Genomic DNA, 24,604 nt, shown 5'->3' with positions numbered 1-24,604 from the left:
CTAAGCAAGAGGAAAAGTGGAGCGAATGAGTGTTCTCAAGCTGCTGCACTATAGGGCTGTACCCGTACAGTGGAGCGCCACTGCCTGACAGGAACCGTCAGAGCTCCATATATGGTCAAAACCACGCCCCTTCAGCGTCATATTCTGACAGCGCCTCTCCCGTGGGTTTAGAGTTTTGGCTCCCGGGAAAGATTTCAGTCCTCGGGGAAAGAGGGCTTAGTTTTGCATGTTCCCATCCATCCTGCACGACGCGAAAGGGCCCCTTATCCACCTCTCCTGTGTACTAGGAACACCTCCACTGGTGATCAGCCTTTGCCTGTGTTTGTCTTGTGGAGAAGCAGCAGCACCTTTTCAGGAGTGGGTTTTTTATTCAACAAGAAGTCCTGAAGGTTTTGGATGCGGTGCTTCAGGGATGTGGGCACTTTGAGAGCAGCATCACCCACAAACACAAACAACTGCCATCGATTTTTCTGTGAATAGCACAAAAAAAAAAAGAAAAAGAAAAAAAAACAGAGGAACAATAGCAACACAAAAAAATCTTGTCTATTGAACAATTCACTTTTCCAGTCTGTGGATACCGCTCTAACTAAGTACAGCACTTTGAGAATTGTTCACATCGGACGGACTGAAGAGGGAGGCAAGACCTGTGGACCGGGTTTTCCCTCGCAAGTCTGAATCGGCTCTCGCTACTTATCCCGTGAAAAAAAAAAACCCTGAAGGATAACACGCTTGGACGTTTATTTGCCTAATTTCGCAGGAGGCTCTTTTTCACGCAAATTGTCCTAAATGTTTGGGATTCAGGAAACTATACCGCGGGGTGGGACGACGATGAAGGAGGAACCGCTGGGTGGACTGAACTCGGTCCGCTCCTGGATGCACACAGCTGGGGTGGTGGATGCAAACACAGCCGCCCAAAGGTACGCATGCCAAAAAGCATCTGATTTTTCTCACGCATTCCCTCCTCATCATATCGACCCCTCAATCCCCTGAATACTCTGTATCAATTACGGTCTCCCAATAAATGCCCCCCCTTCGGCTTTCCCTTCTTTCATTACATCAGATTACCCATTATTGTGACAAATCAAGAAATCTCCCCCGTACTCAAGCGTGCTTCTGCATCTCCAATGTTTCCATCAGCTTCTCCATCATCTAGTATCCCCGGTGTCCGGTGCTTAACCGAGATGGTCTCTTGTTTTCTCCCCGCAGCGGTGTCGGCTTGGCACGGGCACATTATGAAAAGCAGCCCCCTTCCAACCTCAGAAAATCCAATTTTTTCCATTTCGTCCTGGCGCTGTATGACAGACAGGGTCAGCCCGTGGAGATCGAAAGGACAGCTTTTGTGGACTTTGTGGAGAAAGAAAAAGTAAGCGGTGTATTTTAGAATACATGCACCTCTGTACATAATCAGCACATGTATCGAAATTATGTACTCAGAAATGGGCAATGGGTTACTAAGGGGAAGTCACGTGTAATATTGATTTTCTTTAAAAAGAAAAAAAGAAAAATTCAATTCCTTGATGACAGAGGGTCATTTTAGCATCTAAAGCCGTTTCTCTTCTTTAGCACCAAAACTCTGAATTTATTTTTAAACGCATAGACATGTGGTGCTGATGGGCAGTTGTTTTCCTGATTGCTGATTTTCACAAACTGTTGTTTTCTGCAGGAACCAACCAGTGAAAAAACTAACAATGGGATACATTACAAACTACAGTTATTGTACAGCAACGGTGAGTGAAACTGTCTTTAATATTTTTACAAACATGTGAAAATCTATCAGTGAGTTTGTCTGTGTGCGTAAAACCACACGTAATAATAATAATAATTATAATAATTATAATAATAATAATAATATTATTATAAAATTATAATCACTGTCTGAACTCTTAGATTTTAATGAAAAGTTCAACTTTTTTCTCTTTTTTTAAGGGCTTTATTATTATTTATTTTCATAAATTCATTACCCACAATTCCTCAAAATGTAAAAGTGCTCCTCTTTTTCTCTCCCCAGGCGTCAGAACAGAACAGGATCTTTACATACGGTTAATCGATTCCATGACGAAGCAGGTAAGCTGCTGCTGTTACACTTGTTTCTGCGCACATTGCAAACTTGCCTCGCATCCACGGTTCACAAGTGGGGGGAAAAAAATATTAAAAAAAGCCAAACAAAATCTTAACATGGCGTGCAAATCGTCACCCCTGAGATACATTCACACACTTCTCGGTTTTCTAAAAAAAAGAAAAAAAAATCTGCTTGCAAAATGCAGTTGTAGCACAAAATAAAAATGAAATTACAGATGTAATCAGAAGAGACAGCTTCCATTTTGACTGTTTACGTTTGACCATATCATATTGCAAGACCCTAAAGTCAATTTCTCTTCGCCAGAGTTGAGTCTTTTTTTTTTGTAGGTTCAGTTTGTCCAGCATTAAAATTTAAACACTACCTCTGCTCCATATGATCCGATTTGACTTTCCCTGCAAAGAGTCAGAGGTGACGGTCTAAACATATTTTTTTAAAAATTTCTTTAAATGTTATATTTATAAAAATAGACATTTAAAAAAATCTGCTCAGGTGTAAACACGTGAATGGCTTTCATAGCGTAAAAATAAACCCTCAAAAATGTTTATGAGTATTTTTTTTTTTAGATTACCGAACTTAATTACGATTAGGGGAAATAAAATTAGACGCCACGCTTTCGTCTCTCCATATCGTGTTTTATTATTAAACAGAGGATTTAGCTAGAGCCTCCTGAATAGAGCCGTGAAGCCTGGACCACTGGTCACAGACAACATTCCTGTGCGAATGATCCGAGTCAATGACGCAGAACAAGCAATTTATGGATTTCTGTTTCTACAGCTGCAAATAGCCACATAAATCAAACCAATATAGATAATCGCCTGGTTCCCCCGAAAAAAAGAAGAGAGGGGAGGAAAAAAACACAGCAGGTCAAGTAGGACAGCTTTTAGAAGCGAGAGAGAGTGATGCGACCTGGTTCAGATATGTCACTTTTTCAAAGTCATTCTTTCCTGTTGGCATAAAGAGAGTCAGGGGCAAAAAAATACAAATTTAATTCTAGGCAAACAGAACGTAAAAATTAAATGCAACCTATCAGGTTTATTTATTATATATATATATATGTAGATTTTTTGGTATTATGTGCAATATTTTCTTTATAATTTGTTGCTTTGCTTTGCATTTACACTCGGTGCCGGTTCAGCGTACGAGGGAGTAAAGTGTCTATCCTTAGAAATGGTAGAAGGAGGGAGGGATCGAGGGAGGGAGAGAAGAGCGGCAGAACTGATAGCTCCACGCCATCTGTTTCAGCCAATGCTCAAAAATTACTCAACCGTACCGCCAGACACCGCTTTTTATCCACAGAAAGATCATTGTTAGCGGCTCAAAATAAACAACAGATTGCCCATTAACACTTTCCCCCAAATATCCCCAGATTATAAGCATATTGATGACACTTCTATTGGATCTCTCCTTATGAAAATCCCTCTGTCTCCCCCCCTCTCTCTCTTTCTCTTCCTCTGTCTGTCTGTGCCACATATTATCCAGATTAATAAAAAATACAGTTTATGATTATTATTAAATATATGCATTGCTACTTTTATTTTTATATAAATTTTTACTATTGCTGCCACAGAAATGTAGAAGCAGTTGATATTTGTGCATTTTTTTAATAGTTAAATTTAGACAGTAATTTATGTTTATATAAATCAGTATAATTTACAGCACAGGGGAATGCTGGGATTATTTGAACCATATTTCCTATTCAGTATTTGCTCTCATCTGTTATATTGTGTTGCTCTAACATCACGTGTGTTCATGCCCTGATTTATTTTGTTAAACAATAGCCTAATTATTTGCCAGTTCAAGAGTTTTCTTGATGTGTGTGTTGAAAACGACGGCTGTGTTTTCACTTTATTTCCATCTCATTTTGTTTCAAAGGCCATAGTTTATGAGGGTCAAGACAAGAATCCAGAAATGTGCAGAGTTCTTCTTACTCATGAAATTATGTGCAGGTAAGCGTTATTTTCCTGCTCTGTCCATTTTGCAGATACAAGCAAAAAGTAATTCCCTCCCCTTCAATAAGTTTTGACACTCATGATGTGATGCAGCGAGCCAAAACTGTCCTGTGGTCCTTCAGCAGCCACAGAGCGAGAGAGAGAGCTGCTGTCATTTCTAACTTTGATATGATGTGATTCAACTTTGATATGAATATGACAGTGAAAATGAACTGTCTTTTCCAGTGAAGGGGAACTGAATGTGTAATAAACACTCAGTGACAAAGTACATAAGTTTTGTTTTTTTTAATCTTTTAGTTTGTTTTTATATTTTAAGAATTATATATCAGCATGCCAGGGACAATGTGTCTTCTGTTATGCATTAATGCTGCATGCTATGCATCTTTTTTTGTTTTGTACTCAATTCTCGGTTGATCCCACCTGTCAACAATGATCAGCAAGCCTTTTAGTGTCATTTAACCACATAAATCTCCACTCATATTGCGCTGCTATTCAGCGGTGTCATTGATACTAAAAGGAAAAACGCCTTTTGTTGTTATTGTTGAGCTCAGCATGAGCTTTGTGAACATTGAATTCGGATACTGTCGGTTAACCGCTCCTTTGTTGCACCGGTGCATTGTTCAAGTTACTGGTTGAGAGCAAGTGCAGCATGAGAGCTGAGAATGATTTGTCTTTTTCCATGCATAAACTCATCACTCACGCTCAATTTATACAAGCATCCATCACTTATTTGTGACACATTGAATATGGTCGTGCTCGAGAGGTAATATATTTTTTTTTTCCAAAGGGAAGTGCATTTTGCTGCTGAATAAAACAACTACTAGAACTGCTGCCTATTATCACATAAGAAGATATACATAATGAGAATATTCTTTTGATATATTATCTAATTAAAGCATATTTTTTTAGCCGTGTAATAAACTAGTTTTTGAATTATATATTTTTTCTCAGTACTTTGCAGCCATAAAACACTTTTTTATTATTGCTTCTAGAAAGTCATGTAAATCAGGGATATTTAAATAGCGTGTGCTTGACTGACAGTAGCTTTGCACAAAATCTTTGTTTTCCCTTTCTGCACCATATGGCATAAATCAATCTTATTCACATATGTTTATATGTTTTCATTTCAAATGGAAGCTGGGATGATGTATTTGTTTATTTTTGCTGTTTTTTTGATTCCAGTCCCAATCAAAGAAGTGAAAGGCAGCTAGCTATAGGCTTAGGGAGGAGATGGTTGAAACATGTGGTGGAAGATAGATTAGTGCTTTTGAGGCCATAATTGATAAATGCCCCGCAGAAATATTGGTTGAGGGTGGCACCTTGCATCTCCCTCAGAAATAGCAGCTTGGCAATTAGAGGTAAACAAAAGCTGAAGCTGTGAAAAGTGACTCCCCTGCCTCCTGGCCCAATCCCCACTCCCCTCCCCTCCAAGACTAAGCCAAACAACACAACATGTTGTTTTCACCATTTTTATCAGCCATCAGCATCAATGGAAAGGATAGATTGAGTGAAGGAAATCTCATGGTAATTTTTACCCCCCATATCAAAAGCACTCAGATACGCGTAATACATGCATGGATTTTTTTTTGGTGCATTATTTATTTATTTGTATTTATTGTGCAAAGTATCGCTTGCCCTGTAACACACTTTTCTATGTTTTTGTAGCCGATGCTGTGACAAGAAAAGCTGTGGAAACAGGAACGAGACTCCCTCAGACCCAGTGATCATTGACAGGTAGGCCGTGTGCAGCTTTTTCCTTTTCTGTGTTTACGAACAGGGAATGAGTAAGTGAATGAGTGAGCGTCAGACTGACTAAATGCATGAGTGACTGAGTGGATGAGCAGGCACACGGATGAGCTAGTGAACAAATTAGTCCCCTCCCGCTGTACCAGACGGCCCAGTTGGGCTGACTTGCATCTTACAGCCCACAGTGTGGGAACTGTGGGTGACTCTGTGTGAGTGGCTGAGGGGCGTCTTTCCCAAGTACCTGTGCACTGAGGGGCGGTCACCACCTGGATAGGGTTTGTTCAGTCACAGGTGGTTCAATCACTAGAGGATCATGCTGGGAATACACCTAATTAGCTTAAGCAACTTCGCATTTATTTGGCTGGCTTCCTTTCTTTGTTTATGACAGTGATGCTTACACTGTCAGTAGTTGTTTTTCATTGACTGTTTCCTTCGTTCAAGTTAGCTGTGAGCTAGGTGCCATTAAAGCTTTGTTTTAGGAGGGATAAACATTTTATGTCTGCTGTTTTGTTCTGCACCTTCAGGCTAGTTATCTGCCACTTTTATATTACCTTCATCACTTTATAAAGTGGGAGAATAAATGGCCTTCTTCCAGGCGTTGACATTTTTCCTCACACTGTGAAACTATAGGTCTTGGTCAATGTGAATATGTTTAGGTTGGCGGTACGAGGGTGTGTGCGCGTGTGTGTTTATGTGTGTTCGGTGGCTATAGAGGTGAGGTAGGGGGTGTAGTTTGAGCGTCGATCTCAATGTAACTCTCACCACGTAGTAGGGAGAGACAGCAATGCTAATGTTTGACTAGCTGGAATCACTGTTTGCTTAGTGGAGAATGCCTGGTATCTGACAGAGGGGACAACTCTCTTATTAGTAATCAAATAGGGCTGAGCAGTTGTTGCTGCCACTCCACTCCAGCGGCTTCTCATGCATCAGGAAGTAGGAGCTGGCTGCCCTGGGAGCCTGGATGGATTACCAGAGCTACTGCTGTCTGAAGTCAAGCTCACAAAGACACACATGTAGATAAACGCAGATGCACACTCAGACAAGGACACAAACGCAGACAGACAGACACCCACACACACGCATGCACATCCTCAAATACACACGCGTGCTGCTTGTATGTCGTTCATGCTGTTGCTGTGGCTGAATGTATCTCAGTGCAAGTACAAGAAAACTACTGAGGGTTTTTTTAGGGCATCGTAAGAGTATAGCTTTTTACTTTTTTTTTTCTCGCCAGATTGCAAGGATTTCTTAATTCATTAGTCAGGTGCATTTGTTCCTTACAATAGTGACAGCGATAGTGCAAACATTAACATATAACTTGAGACGTCTACGTCTCCTGATTTCCGCCGCTTTCATGTTTGCTTTGTGCTGCTCTGCTGCCTTTTACTGTTTAGAGTTTCGCACGCCATTGTTCTTCAATCTGCGGGACAAAACATGTAACTTAAGTACAATAAGCAAAATGAATGCATGGAGAATTAAAGTCAAGAAGAGGGGTGGGAAAAAAAGAACAGGGAAAAAAGAAGCGGATGGATATTGTAAGCTCAACTGGCTCAGGGAGGGCTCGGATTTTCATTGTGACGAGTCTGAATAGGAGTAGAGTATCCCTTTCCTTGCACAATGAGCAGCTCTGTTGAAACACAAAAGCATATGTTCCTCATTAGACCCTCCCATTGTCTCCATGTCGTAACTATGAGCCCGTCAGCTCACCCTAACAGACCCACACAGGTTCCCAGTGACTGAAGGAGGCTCGCAGAGAGGGGTGCTTGTGAAAGGTTGCAGGGTTTAGCAAGAGTTACGGACACGGCCAGAGCACACTGTAGGCTTGCTATGTAAGATTATTTACTGCAATTACTTGACTTTTCCCGCTGTGCATATGGGTAAGCTTTTCTGTTAAAGCTTCCATGTTTTACAGCCATTTCTGTTACATCTGTCATTTTCTCATGCACATCATTACAGGCACCTGTGCTGCGGTCGCTGCTGGCAGAAACTGATTATTTCCAATTGAGTAGAACATAGTTGAGTGACATAAACCTAGAGGAGAGGTTTGATTGTTGAATCAGGCACGTCTCATCTGTCTACAATTACAGTATGAAAACCAGCTAGCACTGCCACATTTCCCAGAGAAACAGTAGCATGGCCGAACCTTAAGAAACAGATTTGGAGTGAATCATTGATGGCGTTCATTCTCTGTAACATTTTCCCAGATGGTAAGAGGGGAAAGCGCACACAGCTAGCTGGCATCTAGCAAGACATTAACTGGCATTCCCATGGATCTGGCATATCCAACGGAGTTTGGGAAACTTATCATTCCAAATGTGTCCTATTTTCCTGCGGTCAAGCCAGACATCTGTTTACCCTATTTTCTCTCAGAGTTTTGATACAGATTTTCACTCAGATTTTTGAAGAGGAAGGATTCTCTTTAAAAAAAAAAAAGTTGGTTAGATATAGGCCCAACAGCTGTCACAAAGTTTCAGCACTGCTTGGTCTTTAAATATTTCAGCACTTACATTTGATGCCCTTGCATAATTCATATTCATTTTTGGATGAAGAAAGGCCCTATTTTTGCTGCATTTGGGTGGGTTTATATGTGCTACTAAAGTTTCAGTGTCTTTTGCAAAAGTCAGTTCATATTTTGCTCTACAAAAAAGTCGATTCACTGTTAAGAGCATGAGCACTCTTTTTCCTTTCTTCAGACATCAAACCAGAAACTAAAAAAAAAAAGTAAGTCAGTCCGTGCTTGTTAAATAAAGGAAATAGCCACTAATTGTAGCATTGTTGCTATGATCACATAGCTGTACACTTTGCTATGTCTCATTTATAAATCCAGCAGTGCTACAGTTGTCACATTTATAAGTTAATGGTCCTTTAAAGTAAGTGGGAGTGTAGGCTGATTTAACTGGTAATTTAAGTCTTTAGAAATATAGTGATGAGGCACCCAATATCTGATTAGATGGTTTTCCCATTTACAGTACACATATAGCCAAACATAACTCAATTTACGGTGACTCCTCTGGTTGGGTATCTGCCTTCACTCTCTTGCATATTGACTTTGTCCTCTCTTGTGTGAAAGATTAGATACATTGTTCCGGCTTACACATGGATTTTGTAATAAGACGGCACATGTTGTTGAAAGAGGAGAGAAAATGACTCATTCTGACTGTCAGGGTTCAAAGGTCACATTTTACACAGGGATCTCGAGCAATTTATGCAAGTAGCATTGAAACAGACACGCGGCAAATGTGTTAAGAGTGTGTATGAATTTGAATTTTTTTAAGGTGTGTGAGTTTACGCTGCCATTCACAAACAGATTCTGGACCATATCTAAACATGTCAGCTCCATTTATTCCAGCGGCTATGGCCCTCCCTTTCACTTCCTGTCACAAAGGTCAAAGAGCACTGACCTTTGGAGTGCAGCCCAGCCACTGAATAATTCATGACATTGACTTGTTTTTTCCCCTTATTTTTCCCCTTGTCTCTTTCTTTCTCTCTCTCTCTTTTTTTGGTCAGCACACATGGTTGTGCTGTGGGAGGCTTTTATTCATTTAGCTCATTTATAAAGGCCTCACCGCACCTGTTCGTGTGTTAATGCAATTAAATTTTTGCCTAATGTAGATTTTGCTTAGCTTTCTGTTATGTCCCTCATTAGTGAGCCTGTATTTTCTAAATGACTTTGCGTTATCGTTCATTTGTGGAACACCTACGAGGTCATTTCCCAGAGTGCACTTGACTTGTTGTCAAGTTGTTTACCAGAAACAAAAGACCGCAGCCTTAGAACGTCTCGCATGTGGTTCCCTCGGCCTTCTAAGAAACAAATCGGAAAATTTGTGCGCTCCCATCTGGTTTGTGCAAAACCGTGATTACCTCCAAAAGCTGAACAAATGCCAGTATTTATAAGGTCAGCCCTTTATGTGGAAATGTGATGTAAATGAGAATCAGCGAAAGGGGACATTAAACAAAATTAAATTCATTGTCTCCTTTAATGTCATTTACATTTTTGGCTAAGCCCTGGACTGTCAAAGAGGATTTCTAAAACCATTTTAATTGCACATCAGCATTGGAAAAGAGGGTGTGTTTTCACTGAGCGGCTGACTTGATAACCTGCAAAGAGAAGTCTGTTTATGAAGTGCCTAAATGACATGTTTTCACTGCATCTGCAGAGGGGCAATTAAGATGGCACTCGGTAGGTAGTGTTAATCTAACACCATCCCACCATCCATAATGAAAATGATGCAGTGGATAGGGTCACTGTTGTTTTGATTTAGAGTTGATTGCTGCAGGTGTTACTTTTTTTTTTTTTCTCTTTTTAACATTATACCACTGAGCTGTGGGATCTTTAGATTTTACAGTGAGTCATTTAAAGCTGTTAACATGTATAGGAAATGCTCTGTTATTATATTTACACACGCATGCAAACACCTGCAAATGTCTTATTATTTGCGGCTTAATAAAATATCCATCTTGCTGTTGGATTTATGGCTGTGTTTGGTGTAATTCGTGTGACAGATGTGAGTTTTTCACGCCCATTGAGAAATGGGAGAATAAACTGGCCACCCCTGCCTAAGTCGACGTGATGTTTGAGTGAAGCCTGTCTCCTCCCGAGCCAGAGTAGGAAGAGCAGGAAGTGTTGAGAGTGAAAGCTGTACTTGGCAGCTCTCCTTTGGCTTGCACTTGCCGAGAAATGAAACCCAGACCCTCTCTGCAGCCCCAGAGCCAGAACCTCCTTCCCAGTGCTCCAACATCCAGGATTGGGTAATACTGTTCACTAAGCAAAACATTACCTCAAATTATTCTCGCCCTGTTTTCTATTCCCTCCTCCCTCATGTCGGTTTTATCGCAGTTTGTAAATGTCAAGACACGTACAAAGACGCACAGTATAAATGATATTTTCCAAATTATGCTCACATGTTTGGGTTCACATGAGTGGCGGCTGAATGTAACGTGGTGCCTGACGTTCCCGAGGGAGACCCACCTCACTAGGGTAGGATTCCCCAGTGGCATCAGCTAATGGCAAGACTTGACAACAGCAGAGAAGCCGGGGGTGTTGTGTTTTACTAGCGCTGAGCAGGGGTGATGACTTTAACATGTGTGCAGAGAAAGACGGAGATGTTTGTGTGGCGTGTGTGCATGTGTTTTGTGTGTGTACCTGCATCTCTGAGTGTGTGCACACACTTGCGTGTGTGTGTGTGCTGTGCTAAAGAGAGAGGTGTGCAGTACGAAAGTGGCGCGGGCCAACAGAGCGACGGATTCGGCTCCAGCTTGACGGCAGTGAAAGACGAAACATGGTTCCACATGTGTTGAGAAAGAGCAGTCCATCTGTCCATTGAGACAACCCCTCCCCCCCTCCAACCCCACCCCCTTCTCTTTTCCTCTTTCCTTCTCTTCCTCTCTCCTTTTCTAGCTGCCCGAACCACCCACCCCCTCCACTTTTTACTCCCCTGGTTCACTGCTGACAGAAACAAGGCCAGAGCTGGGGTGATGGGATGAATGCTGGGCCAAAAGCAACACTGGACCTTGTATACACACAGTTACACACACACACACACACACACACACACACACACACACACACACACACACACACACACACACACACACACGCACACAAGCCGAAGAGGAGTAAGAAAAGGTTATCAAAGATTTTATATTTATTTATTCACTTGTTTTTTTCCTTTTGGTGTATGTCTTTATATGTTGTTAAAGTTTGCCATCTTTATTCGCCGACTTGTTTTTACATAGTTTTCATGTCCAGCTGCGGAGCAATCATTTATTTTGATATTATGAGCGAAAACACTCTATCGAGATTTATTCACTGTTCCCCGACACACTGCTGCAATAAGCCACCGTGGTGAAAATCCTACATTATTGAAATTAAATCTGAGGTAAATAAAACATGCCACTCTTTCTCAAATATTTAGCAGTTCTCCTTTATAATTAAACTTTGTAGCTGTTGTGATGATGTTGTTTGGTTCCTTAAAGCATTAATGACGCAAGATCTTTGTCGAACAGCTCCCGATTCTGTGAATCACATTTAGGTCACTCAGACCTATGTGTGTGTTTCTTTTTTTCTTTTTCCTTTTTTGTGCTATTTTTTCAGTTGAAAAAGAGTCTCCTTTCTTTCTCTTGGCATGTTCTTACTCCCATTCAATCCTTATTAGGTTTCCCCTAATTGTCAAACAAACTGTTGGGTCAACCTCAGTCGTATCTGGCCGTAAAACAGCACATTAGGCCCTGGTGAGGGATATATGTGGTATTTCATCGGAGACGGAGTAATGCTGGGGTTTTATGGTTAAGTACCAGTTCACGCCCACGCCATTTGTTTCGCATTAGAGTGGAGGTTTTGTAAATCAGATCAATATGTTCGCTGAGATGTGATTCCATGTTGGGATCTCCCGAGTCGTTCTTTCCTCAAGTATTTTTCTTAGGGGACTGGTTGTCGATGCACACTCCTCTGCTCCCCCTCCCTGCCCATCCTTCCTTTTTTCCCTACCTCTGTCAGTCCCTCCCTCCACCACCACCGCCGCAATCTTTTTCCATTTTCTGAATGTAGCAATTTGTAGTGTGACACAGGCTAGATTAGGATGGGAAGCAGTCTGAAGATTTCATCGGACATGGTCCTGCTCCCGCTGGTGTGAGGTCACAGGACAAAGATGGGGGAATTCAGGGATAGGGTCATCAGTTACCTCGGGGAAACGAGCTGGTCTGCTGGCTGCTCTGTTGGCCCCAGGGGTGCCAGGGATGTATCGGAGGAGAAGCCCCAGAGAAAGAACCCTGAACCAGTGTCATTTATTAAAAGTGACAAGTTATTTCTAACTATAGCTCTGTTTTTATTGTTTTACAATGCTGTCATTTGGAACAGTGCCTCTCTGTTCAGGAATCACAAACAAGTGATGAATGAACCAGGTGACCAGCTTTTTAACATACACACATGCTCGATGCTCCTCTGCAGCACACGTGTGCTGTTAAATGATATTTTGTGTCTCATTTCTGTGGTAAATTAAACAAATGTGCAGGTTTAATAAAGATTGACCCTGTGATAAGTGTACTAAAAACATTTCACCATGCACAAGATTTTTCTGCAGGACATTTGTTCAGTAAATTAATAACAGCTTACAGTATGAATCTCAGCTTGACCTCTGCATAATCAGTACCAGGAGTTCTGCAGAATATGACCACACTGTGGTGTGTGTGTGCACAGAGAGTAGATATTCAGCTTTTACTGTTTCAGTTGTTTTTCTATTCTGGGTTTTCTTTATAAAAATCATAAAGTTCACAGTAATAATGGCATATTTTTTTAGTGTTTGACCAAAGCTCTTCATTGAGGGTCATTGAGGTACTCTGCTCCCCATCTTTTTTTTACTGCCTGCCCCAACTGCGTTAATGATATATGACAGAAATTTCCTTGTGCTGGTTCAGTGGCAAGAAAGGTCCTGGCTAGTCTATATCAATCCATCTGACTTATGTTCCCATGTCTTGAATTACCGCTTGATGGAAACCTGCTGTGGGCTTCTCTTGCCAATTGAAATCAGATCTCCTCCACAGCCTGGTGTGATATTGATCCATATTCAACACCCAGGCTGCAGATCGATCAGTATTGATTTACAATAAAAAACACTCCTCTGCTTGTTCAGCACTGCGATCGATACTTTAAAGTAAAGGGGGGGAAAAAATTTTAAAAAGAAGAAAAACAGGGCTGTTCTTTCTACCATGCAGCGACCAGCTGGAATATATTAAAAAAAATATATGAAGAGATGTTTCATTTCATTAGAGGAGTGCGAGTTTAAGTGACCAAACCTTGACCATGCCAGCAACCGGCAACCACGTCTGCAGTGAACAATGATCCTCTCCTGCTCATGTGAGACAAACCAATAAAATTGGTTTAACAGGATGACACTTCTATAAGGACTCATTTATTGAAGGAGGTGTGTCTGTTTCTGAATTAGTGGCACATCTGCACTGCAGTGGGGAGTGCTAAAACTGTCATATCAAATCTTTCAGAAAATTGAAATGGAATGCTAAAAGTGGTGGATCGCTTGAGCTTGATTTCAGCGTGTTAACACGATGACATGATTTCCTGCGGTTTGATATTAATTCATGTCTCATTCTCTATCCCACCCGCACACACACGCTGGGCCCCTGCCTTCCACACGGTCATCATTAGGACCCAATACAACACCGAACACACTGGAACAGACTAACAGGACCTATTGAGCTCCATCCAGATCCACTTTCCTCCCTGTCACATCTTAGTCCTAATCTCTCGGACTTCCTCTTCTCTGCCAAATAACTGTTCCCATCCAGCAGGTCCCAGCTTTGGCCCAGGCTGCCAACATCTGAAAGTTATTATCCCCAATCTCTGACATCCAGGAGTTTACAGTTATATAATGATGGGGAAAACCACATGTCCCCAGAGGCAGAGAACATTTTTGAGATGCCTCCCCATCTGTTTTGGGGGAGCTGCCCATTTTGGGCCAAACTCAGAATGGCAGGCAGGCAGATATTTTTTGTAATCTTTTATTTTCGACCACTGGAACAGGCCAGTCTGGGAGTCATTATATGGGGTGATAAAGCAAATCCAATTGGGTCAGGTTCCCCTCCACACAGTGCTGGTGGCACCAGCTCTCCCTGCCTCACTGCTCGTCTGACTGTGTAAGTGGTGGTTGTTTGTTTGTCCTAGGGAGGCTGGGCTGGGGACTAATGCAAGCCCCGGGGCCAGCCAGGTCGGAGGCGACGGTAAACCCGAGCTGCCTGGTGCAGCAGTGCTCCCTCGCTGCTGGCTCGGCCTTGTTTGGACTGCAGCTCCGGTTTGCTTTCTTAGAGGGAAGCTGAGCCTCCGTAATCACTGAACCTTTCGCTCGGGTGGGGAGTGTAGCTGAGACCAGAGGGAGTGATGACATAGGTCCACAGAGGCCCGGCCTGGTCCACCCCTGCTGCTCTTAGCATATTTATTTTCTCTTCTCATTGTATGGTTTAAGTCACACATATTATGTTCGGACTTTATGCACGTGCATAGGCACTCAGATGGGATAAGGTGCATAGTACAAAGCTGTAGGCTTTGTTTTTACTAATAATGCCAGGGATTAGTGACTTGCTGACCTCAGTGTAATCTTTATTAGTCTATTAACCGCATAGTCTAGCTATGAAGCCTGATTGGAGAAGAGCCGTACTGACATACAGCTCAGGTTAGCGAGAATCACCTGCTATTCTTAAGTTGACACTATTTTAGATTATATCTACATAAATGTATGTGTCTGCTAAAGCGTTTCAAAATTTTACAGATTTAGATCATTTAAGACCTCCACACTGCCCCCTGGGCACCCCTCAAAAATGTTTTATTCAGCATCACCACTCTGTTCTGTTTTGTTACGTTATTGAAATGGGTTGTCGATTCGAATAGAGTCAACCTGGTGCGCCAATCTCATTGTAGCCAGTGGAGAGTGAAAGCCATCTCTGCAGCGTAGGCTCACCAGAACACACACAGAGATTGGACAAGGGGGGCAGCGAGAGCGAGAGTGCGTCCTCCAGATGGAGATCCCAGATATGGGGGAAAATGTCCGGGCCATTTTCCAGGGTTTCCATAATGGGAATCTACCCCTTGCTTGGTTATTAAGTTGTGCACACAAGGCGGAGTGCGGAGAGAGATGGAGAGGAGAGGAGATAAGGGCAGGCGAGGCGAGAGATGGACAACCTGCGTGCCGTCACCTCTCTATTGTAAGTGTCAAGCAGACCCTGTCGGAGAAATCGCAGGTCATGTGGACAGATGATTGTCAAAGCTCCACGTTGATATAAAGCTTTGCGATTTTCTTTGAGCAGCTAAGGTGCATTAGATTTGTTTTTGTTTTTTTGGGGGGGAGAGGGAGAAAGTATGAGGTTCAGGTCAGGAAGGTCAGATCTGGGGGTCAAAGGGTCACAGCCTCTTTGGTACCTGAGTAACCTCACATGGCTAAGCCATTTCTCAAGCTCCCTGAAATGATGGCGGGGTGCAGAGAGGAGGGGTAAGTTGAAGGGGTGGGCAGGAGAGTGATCTATCAGCGGCAGCAGGAGACATGCAGACAGCATGGCAGCTACTGCAGCTAAACAGAGTGAGACAGATAGGCAGAAGTCTCTCATACGTAACACCAGGAGCTTTAAGAAGACAGCACTGAGTGTTATGGATGCTTGACATTGACCTCTTATACAGAGACTGTGTATTTATCAAGGTTGTAGGACAACGGTGTATTTGTTTGTAAATTATTTAGTTCACTGGGTGAAATGCTGTTTTCCTCACATAAAACTTGCCACTTTTGTAAGATAAGAACAATCTGTTTCTAGCCTCCCTTTTGTGCTTCCTGTCAACCTTTTTTTCTACAAGGCTTAGAATTTAGGTGATCATATTTTGAACACTGTCACTTCTATCAAGTCAAATCTACTTTAAAAAGAGGGGAGGTGAAAAAAAAAGCTCTGAAGCTTACATTTCTCTCGAAGAGAAATATTTGTGTACAGATAGGCCTGTCATTCTGTGAAGCAACATTCATGATTCTTTTATTGGTGCTCAGCCATCACCCCCTCTCTTCCTCAGTGGAAAAAAGGGCTAGTCTACAAAGTGGCTTTTTGTCGTTTGAGAGAAGTAAACTTCATCAGGTCGACGGCGAGGTGTGCTTCACATGTCACTCAGTCGAGCTCCCTCCTAATGAAATGCTGCATACAGATTTCTGCCTGCGGGCTCAGGGGGATAAGACCGTGGTAACAGAATGAAACAAACCCCTTCCCATTCCCTTCACTCACACACAAACACAGACACACATGCAAAACACACATCCACAAACACACATTCATGCAGTCACACACACACACACACACGCACACACACACTCTTGCTGGAGAGCATCCATGTGAGGAGATCCAAATCTGCAATTTATTCAAATATTGATATTTCTACTTGTCAGGAGAAAGGTGCCTTGAAATTTCCTCTGAGTACTCCTGTCAAAAAAATAGCAGGAAATATGTCAGATAATTCATAAATGGAGTTCAGCGCTGCAAAGTCAGTTGGGAACAGCAAAATATATATATGCTTGTCAATGAAGAATAGGAGCAATATTACAGAGCCTGCTGCTCATTCTTCCATCATGTCAAGCAAACAGCTTTTGGAGGCCCAAGTGTATGTTTCACAGTCTGTGTGTGTATATGCACGTATATTTGTATATGTCCTCGTGTACGTACATGTGTATGTATATTTATGCATGTGAATATGTTTGCGCTTAGGCTGTGTTGTGACTCCCACTTAGATCTGTTTGTTATCTTTTTCCATCAAGACACTCCATTTCCTGTCCTGATGTAGCCAATGGGAATATTTCCTTTTTTTTTCTCTCGCAGAGGTCCGTAACCGGACGCTGGCCTCCATGTGGTTTGAATTAGGGCCCCCGAAACTGTGAAGGACGCCTCGAATGACGTGAGGCACTTGCAGACCAAATTCCATTCTGCTGAACGGTGGAGAAAAGAACTCTCCGGAATCCTCCGAGATTTTTTGGCTCGGGCCCGTCAGCGATTAAAACAGGGCGGAAACCAATAACTCAATGAATCATGGGGCAACGTCCCATGAAATCTTTCACTGCTCTGTCACACCCTCGTGCAAACCCAAATCAACTCAAACTCTGCTGATTAGTCGGGTTTTTTTGGAAAGTGGAAAAAAAAATAGACAAAAGTCTTGTTCTTTTTTTCTGCTCACTGAACAGAACTTCAACAGTTTGAGCAGAAAAGGCACGTCTCTCCCTTGCCTCCCTTTTTTCCTTCACCTTCGTCCCATTTTTGACAAAGTGTGTGCTCACCGATGATGCATCGCTTGACCACGTTGTGCCAAGGCAAGACAGAATAGGACTCCACATATCTCCTGTGGTCATGTGATGCCATAGTTCATAGCAGTTGATGAGATGCAGTTTGGCACAGCTTGGGACCCATCTGGGAGATGCAGATACGCAGACATGAGAAGTATTTTACAGCAATGCATCTGCGCGCTTGAAGAGCTATTTAGCATATGCTGCTATACAAGAGAATTTGCTTTGCTGTTGCCAGCTGCAGATTAGTCCTCATTTCTCAAAAATCCGACAGAACAGCTGATCCGTAGTCACAAACAGCATTGAGTGCTGTCCAAAAACTAATACATGTTAATATTTTGCTTAACTACATCAGCGCTGTCTCCAATCATAAAATAAATTGAGGAAAAGCAAAGTGTAATTTCGGTTTTCCTCGTATCAACAATAACAGTGTCAAGCGGTGCAGTAGTGCTGCTGCTGCCTGCACTGGCCGTTTTGTTTCTGTTAGCTCCAGCAGAAGTCAGAGCCCATGCTGCTGCTCTAACTCAAGTGGCTGATATGTTAGGCCATCTAGGGCATGGCAGGCGGTTGACAGTCCATGCAGCCTGTCTACCCACAGGACATCTCCACATAGTGTGTCCACAGTGGGGCCAGTGCTGTCATCTGGGCCCACTATGGACCACTGCTCTGCTGACAGTGAGAGGGTAAACGTTTACCACCTCAATCCCCCATTAACTCGGTGAAGGCACTTCGATCCTCTGTGAAAATAATGATATTGATTGGAGCTTGGCTCTACAAACGAAACGGTTGCAACTAAAAGAGGGATGGGCCCTTGCATTAGAATATGGGATTTTCGAGGATAAAAGAGTGTTTGGATCTTGTTATATTTTTCCTCTCCTCCATCTCCCTCTAGCTTTCCCCCCACCTCCTCATCTCCTCTCTTTCTGCATTTTTATGTGTGTGCATGTAGTGTGAGAGCCTGTGCGTCTCCTAAGATTACCCTCCGCTATCCCCACAATCAAACAACAAATGACAACATCATTGCTCAGGCCTTTCAAAATACAACACAAAAAGTGTGTTGTAGCTACATTAACTTGCAACAACCCCCTAATAGACCCTTGTGGGTTTTGTATCTCTCCCCCTTCTCTCTCCTCTCTTCTCTCTGCTAGGCTGTCACATATCCACCCCCCTCACAGTGTGAGCCTCCGAGCCCCGGTGGAGATCAGGAGCTCCCTGTCGGAGGTGCTTTGTCACGTAGCCCAGGGAGCGTGGAACTCACCCAGAGCTGTTGAACAAACACAAGCACAGGGGCTGTCAATAGCAGCTCCGCAAACTAATTGCCTGTCAAATGAACCACCCTCGTTAAGCTGCCCTCACACACACACACGCATATGCACACACTTGCGTGCGCTGTGACATTCATGCGCTCACACACGCATGCACACACACCCGCACACAAAGCCGATTTGATTCAAAGAGTAGTGATACCTTGTTAGAAGAAAAGACACACGAGTGGCACTTCTCTGTTTGCCGTCTTGTTTCTTCAATCGTTACCAGCGTGTGTAGTGCAGTCACCGTGAGATTGCCTTTTTGTTATTATTAAGGGGAACATAGCATTGTATAGTATAGCTGATGTAATCCGAACGCATTCCACGCACCCTACAGTATATCAGCTGGTGTAATATTTCTGTTTTTTAAACCACTCATTAGATGGTAGCAGAGCTCCATACGCCAAATGTTATTGTTTTTGTGTTTGTTTTGCTTCTTTTCTTTTTTTTTCTTTTCTGTAGTCATTAGGCGGTAGCAGTGGAGTGCCCAGCGCCTTGTCTGGGTGCCTGTAACAGTGCTGTCGGATTGACACAGCTGGGGAGAGCAGCTTGAGGCTGCACGCTCAGGAATACACAGGGGTGTTCAAAGCCCCTCTCTGAATCCTGATCAGAGCGCTGCCCCGGCCAACTGATGGCCTATTAAATATACATGCGCAGAGGTCAGAGCTGGAGGTCCCGGCTTCCTCCCAGCCATGTGCACTTAAGCGGAAGGGCTGGGCAACAATAAAAACCTCCTCTCTCTCCAGCGAGCTCTCCCCTGACACCCTCACCTCCAGTGTGTACGTCAAGTACAGTGCTCACCTAGCGCTATATTACAACTGCCTTTGTGAAAAGGCCAAATGATGCATTTTTTACATGGTTATTATATATTTATATTCAATAACACCAAGGACCACTCTTGTGTCTGTCTGTCTCCTGTTATTTTTCCATTGTCACTGATAAATAGCCTTGCTCACTACAAGCATACAGACAGTCGGAAGTGATTCCATATCCACGGTCTTTGTAGACTGAGACAAGGAGGTAGAGGGAAGAGCCCCGTAATGGCTAGTCATGATTAACATATTCAGAGTGACACTCTCTCTGTGTTCGTTCGTTAAGCCTGGTCTGTCTGACTAATGAAGTGGAGCGGCAGTTTATCAATTAATCCAGCGCTGAGCCATTTGTGCTGGGGATATTGCTCGTGCTGGGCGTCACAGTGATCCAGTTTGGTGCCCTTTAACCCCTGTGAATGTCCAACAAGGCAGGACTGCGCGACAATGACAGCAAGACACACAAGTCCACAACTGGAGGTCTTCTAAACAGGATTTGTGCCTGCTGCTTGTCAGCAAAATGCAGAGGAGCGAGTGTGGATTTATTGGGTAATAGGATCATGAAAACAGATCTCTACAAACTAACAGTGGAGGTTTTCAGCATTCTCAGACTTCGCATAGATCATAGCAAACAACTTAGTGCTGTCTCTATTAAAACAAGCCCTCCCCTGCCATTATCTTTCCCCCCACTGCTCCTTCCTCCATTTCACATTGTTTGTGTTCATTAAGACATGGGCGACCTGCCTTATCCACACATCAGACCAAGCTCTCAAGAGTAATTGCAATGGTCTCGCAGAGGATAATGTGGTTTAAACTCAGTATAGCCTGTCTATTAGGAGAGACATGATGGCAACCACAAATAATAAAGAACTATTTATTCCTCTCTCTGTGACGCTAACTAGGTAACATATCAAGCCAGCGCCGCTAAGGGTCTCTCTTACTGTCAGAAATGGCACCCTTCATCCATTCCCAGTGGCCCTCGCCTCGACATCTCTGCTCTTCATTTTCTACATGAGCTTGGTCATAAATGCACACACACCTCATATATATTTGATAGTTAATATTTATCCTCACTAGGGAAGTGCACTTTACATGTGGTAACATACGATTACCTGCAATTCTTATAGCAAAGCAACAAAATCGATATGGATATATAATTCATGACACAGAGGCTATCAGTTTTTATGGCTCTCTATCCAGGCTCATTAAAGTTTTATCGTAATTGACTGCAAGCAAGAGTTTTTAAGGCATGTTTCTCCCTCACTTTCTAACTTTAATAATTAAGTAAAGTTTAATTGGTTGTATTTTGAAGCACCTAGTGGATGATAGGAGTCTCCCAAATTCAGAAGCATGAATTATAGAGTGATATGTTATGCATTAACCTGTCAGTTAGTTCATTTGTTAAGGCAGAAAAGTATGGTCCCAACCCCCGAATCACATCCAGAAATCGAATAACTGGCTGGGCCCTTCAAAAAATTCCTTTTTATGTCTCTCATTGCTGTGTTAATGTAGTGACATGATGCTGTCACTCAGAATGCTCCCATCAACCGCTAGCCCCGAATCGACTCCCCTGATTGGTGGTCAACTTGTTCTCTTGAAGGGAGATTGACAGACGGAAAATTGCACTCTCAGATTTCACCCTTCATTCGTTGCAGTTGTTCTTCCACTCGTCAACTCTCCGCCATGCCTGAGACAGACAGAGGCTTTATCCATTAGCTGCTGGCTTGGCGGGTGGGTGGGCAGATTGAGGCGGGATGGAGGAGGAGATGGGGGTAGGAAGACAATCCTACATTTGAGCACTCTGAGGGAAAATCAATCATGTCATCATAAGTGAGAAGTATGGATGAATTTCATCAGCTGGTTCCTGTCCTGTTCACGCCGTTGGCTTTCTGACTGGCCTGTCCCTCTGATTGGCTTTCTCAGTGACCCTTAAATCCGAAAAGGGAGAAGATTTTGAAAACACTTTAATAAGAGAAATCGGACAGCAGTTTCAGGGTTACAATTTCCCACTTTGCCTGCTGCTACACTGTGGGAAACCTCAAGTGGTTTCTCTTGACAAAGTGGTAATAGATTTACCATATGATTCTGGGCCAAACCAGCATTAGGCAGTTGTGTAAGAAAATGTTTCTCAACTATTTTCCGTCCACAGCAGATATGATGAAGTGTTACAAAGGGCACCGTCACTCTGCCACTGAAAATGTATTTTATAATTTCCCCCATCATCTCGCAAGGTCACCGATGAGCACTAAAAGCACCATAGGTATAGGGTGTGAAGCAATCAAAAATGGATGAAAATGAAGACATGGGAATCACAGATGAGAAATTGACAGCCGTTTACAGCCTTGTTGTTGATGTGAGTGACAGAGTGAGGGAGAAAGTGAGAGGGAAAGAGTGAGAAGGAGAGGAGGGGGGAAAGGGAGAGTTAAAGTGGTGATAAATTTAATGGAAAAATCAAATACAAAACAAATTCATTCCTCTAAACTTGATGCTTCACTCGTTCTTTTCTTGGCCTGTGCTAAGCCTTAGAATAAACTGTCACTCCTTATCGATCGCATCTGAATTGTTACCGAGATTTCTGAAAAGTAGTCTTGACACACACCCCGCGAATAGTAATCTTGGGAGATGAGAACATCCAGAGTGAACAGCTAACACCCCTGACTTAAAATAAAAGAGGCTTTTCTTTTCTCCCCTCTTCAAATCCGAGCTAATACACTTTGGTGAATTACAAATTCAGTGATAAATATGCTCCGGTGAAAGAGGTGCCCTTGCTGGATTTTATTGTCTTTGCCGGTAACTCGGAATGCAAGGGGTAGAGGGGGCGGGGGGGGGTGGGGGTGGAGGCTTACTATTTTGTCATGGGGGTTGTTTATGAACAGCAACTGAGCATGAAATGTTTGTACACGATTTGTTTGCCATTTGTGATGGAGATGACATGATCAAAAAATCAATTCACTTCACATTTGATTTCCAGCGCGCGGTTAAATGACTGCTGTCGACAGCATCCACTGAAATTCATGTATCATGGTATGGTTCATTATATTCTGATGGTGTATTAATTATGGCTATAGATAGAGAGCTCTGCTGTGAGTGGTAGCCTAGCTGCTGTGTGCCAGGGGGAGCTAGCCTGAGGAGGAAAGCTACGCTTGTATCCACTCATCCCTCAGCTGACAGGCCTGCTCCAGGAGAAAAGGATTTCTCCGGATTGAGTGCCATTTTCTCTTCTTTAACAAGGAAATTAGTGTGTAAAGGAGATCTGTCAGGATAAAGTGCAGCTTGACTGCTGCCGCCCTCCCCTCCTCTCTGTCTTTCTTTCGCGCCCTCCTCTCTCTTTTTCCTCCATCCTGTAGCTTGCTCTCCACCTCTCTCTTGCTTTCCCTCTTTCTTTCTGCCTCAGTCCCGTCTTTCTTTTTCTTTTCCTTCTCCCCCACTCAATGGCTCCCTCAGGGGATCTTCCTTGAGCATTAGCAGAACACATCCAATGTCCCAGCTACATGATTTCATGATATGATTTGTACCGGGGATTTGCAATAATCCGCAAATAAAGTTGAAAGTGAATGACTCTCAATAAGAGACGCAGACAAGCAAAACCAAACCTTTTAAGATTTTCTTTATCTTTAATGGCATGAAAAATGAATTTGTTTTACATTAGATCACAACAATTTAGCAGTGGCCCGGGTATATTGTTTTGTCTTTGGCTTTTATGATCATGATTAATTCCCGCGCAGAAATCTCAGTGATATACGGAATACATTATTCGCTCATTTAAATGTGCAGCTCCTCTGCAGCTGCAGAAAGCTCGGTAGCTCATTACACATTACCAATGTATGCCTGGGAGTTGGAGTAGGCATGTTTCTCACTTGTAGTCAAAGATATGGCATCTGGCGCTTCAGCGGGATGTCATGAATTGACGATGCGAATAAACTCTGGTGTCATCTCCACAACACCTGCTTCATTCAACTCTTGTTAGTCCATTCGACATTAGTGAGAACTAACTTTTTTACCTTGAGTAGATGGACAGGGATGAGCCCCACTGGCACATTTTAATAAGTCTGCTTCAAAGGTGTAGGGTGAGAAAAAAAATCAAAACATCCTGGGTTAATTTGAAATGTACTCTGCATCTGTGATGGGAAACAGCCTCACAGGTAAGTAAGGGAGACAATTAGGGAATATCCGTAAGTGCAGGCGCTGCATACTAAAAAACGCAAATCACTATTTCCCCATCTGGCCCCTACTGTGCCGAGAACTGCAGCTGAGGTCCGATTTCACCCGTCAATCACGGCCTCCTCGCTGTGGGGTGTGTGTCCTGGTGAGAGAGCCTACCCCCAAGTCATTAGCACACACAGTCAAACTGTACTGAGAACTGCCCTGCACCGCTCTGCTCTGCACCACGGTTTAAATATCCCCAGCCTGTGACAGGATCAGTTTAGCGATCTGTAGGATTGATCTCCTCTTTAAAGTTTTGCCTGAGGCGACTCTAATTGGGAACGAGGCTGCCTCCCACTCCCCTCACTCCCTTAACTGTCAGTCTTGGCTTTGTTTACTGAGGACATGCCCAAACCTATTTACTCAATAATGAGGAGACGTGGTGGGGATGCTGCTGATCACATTGAGGCCCCCAGCGGGACTTCTGCATGCTGGGAAGGGCGGGAACATCAGTTTAGACTTTTTGAGCTAGTAAAAGTTAGCCTACGCCGTCACTATAATGTAGTATAGTGGTTATTTTTTCCTCTCTTGTTTTCTTATCTGGCGCTCATTCCTTGATTTGCAAAGCACTTGTCTACCTTTGGGAATTTATTGTTTTTTTCCCTGTCATGCCATGCAGATAGCTAAAATAGAACTGCATTTAAAAGGCCTGAGCACATAAGTAGTACCATTTCAGACTTATATAGTGATCGCCATATGTTTT

The 24,604-nt window shown here is 43.0% G+C and overlaps 1 protein-coding gene across 7 annotated transcripts in view; it reads left to right on the top strand.

Annotated features, from left to right (window-relative positions):
* The first annotated feature begins 215 nt into the window (after positions 1-215).
* Positions 216-24,604, top strand: part of ebf3b (EBF transcription factor 3b) — a 66,279-nt gene continuing 41,890 nt past the window's right edge. For all 7 annotated transcript variants that reach the window (XM_063491692.1, XM_063491689.1, XM_063491691.1 and 4 more), the window contains exons 1-6: positions 216-917; positions 1,207-1,363; positions 1,664-1,727; positions 2,009-2,064; positions 3,953-4,026; positions 5,695-5,763. In XM_063491692.1, coding sequence (XP_063347762.1) covers positions 787-917; positions 1,207-1,363; positions 1,664-1,727; positions 2,009-2,064; positions 3,953-4,026; positions 5,695-5,763 — 551 coding nt within the window. In that variant the 5' untranslated portion in view covers positions 216-786. The remainder of the gene's footprint in view (positions 918-1,206; positions 1,364-1,663; positions 1,728-2,008; positions 2,065-3,952; positions 4,027-5,694; positions 5,764-24,604) is intronic.

This window comes from Pelmatolapia mariae, linkage group LG13, assembly GCF_036321145.2.
Source record: "Pelmatolapia mariae isolate MD_Pm_ZW linkage group LG13, Pm_UMD_F_2, whole genome shotgun sequence".
Taxonomy (NCBI): domain Eukaryota; kingdom Metazoa; phylum Chordata; class Actinopteri; order Cichliformes; family Cichlidae; genus Pelmatolapia; species Pelmatolapia mariae.
This window is presented reverse-complemented; position numbering and strand designations above follow the sequence as displayed.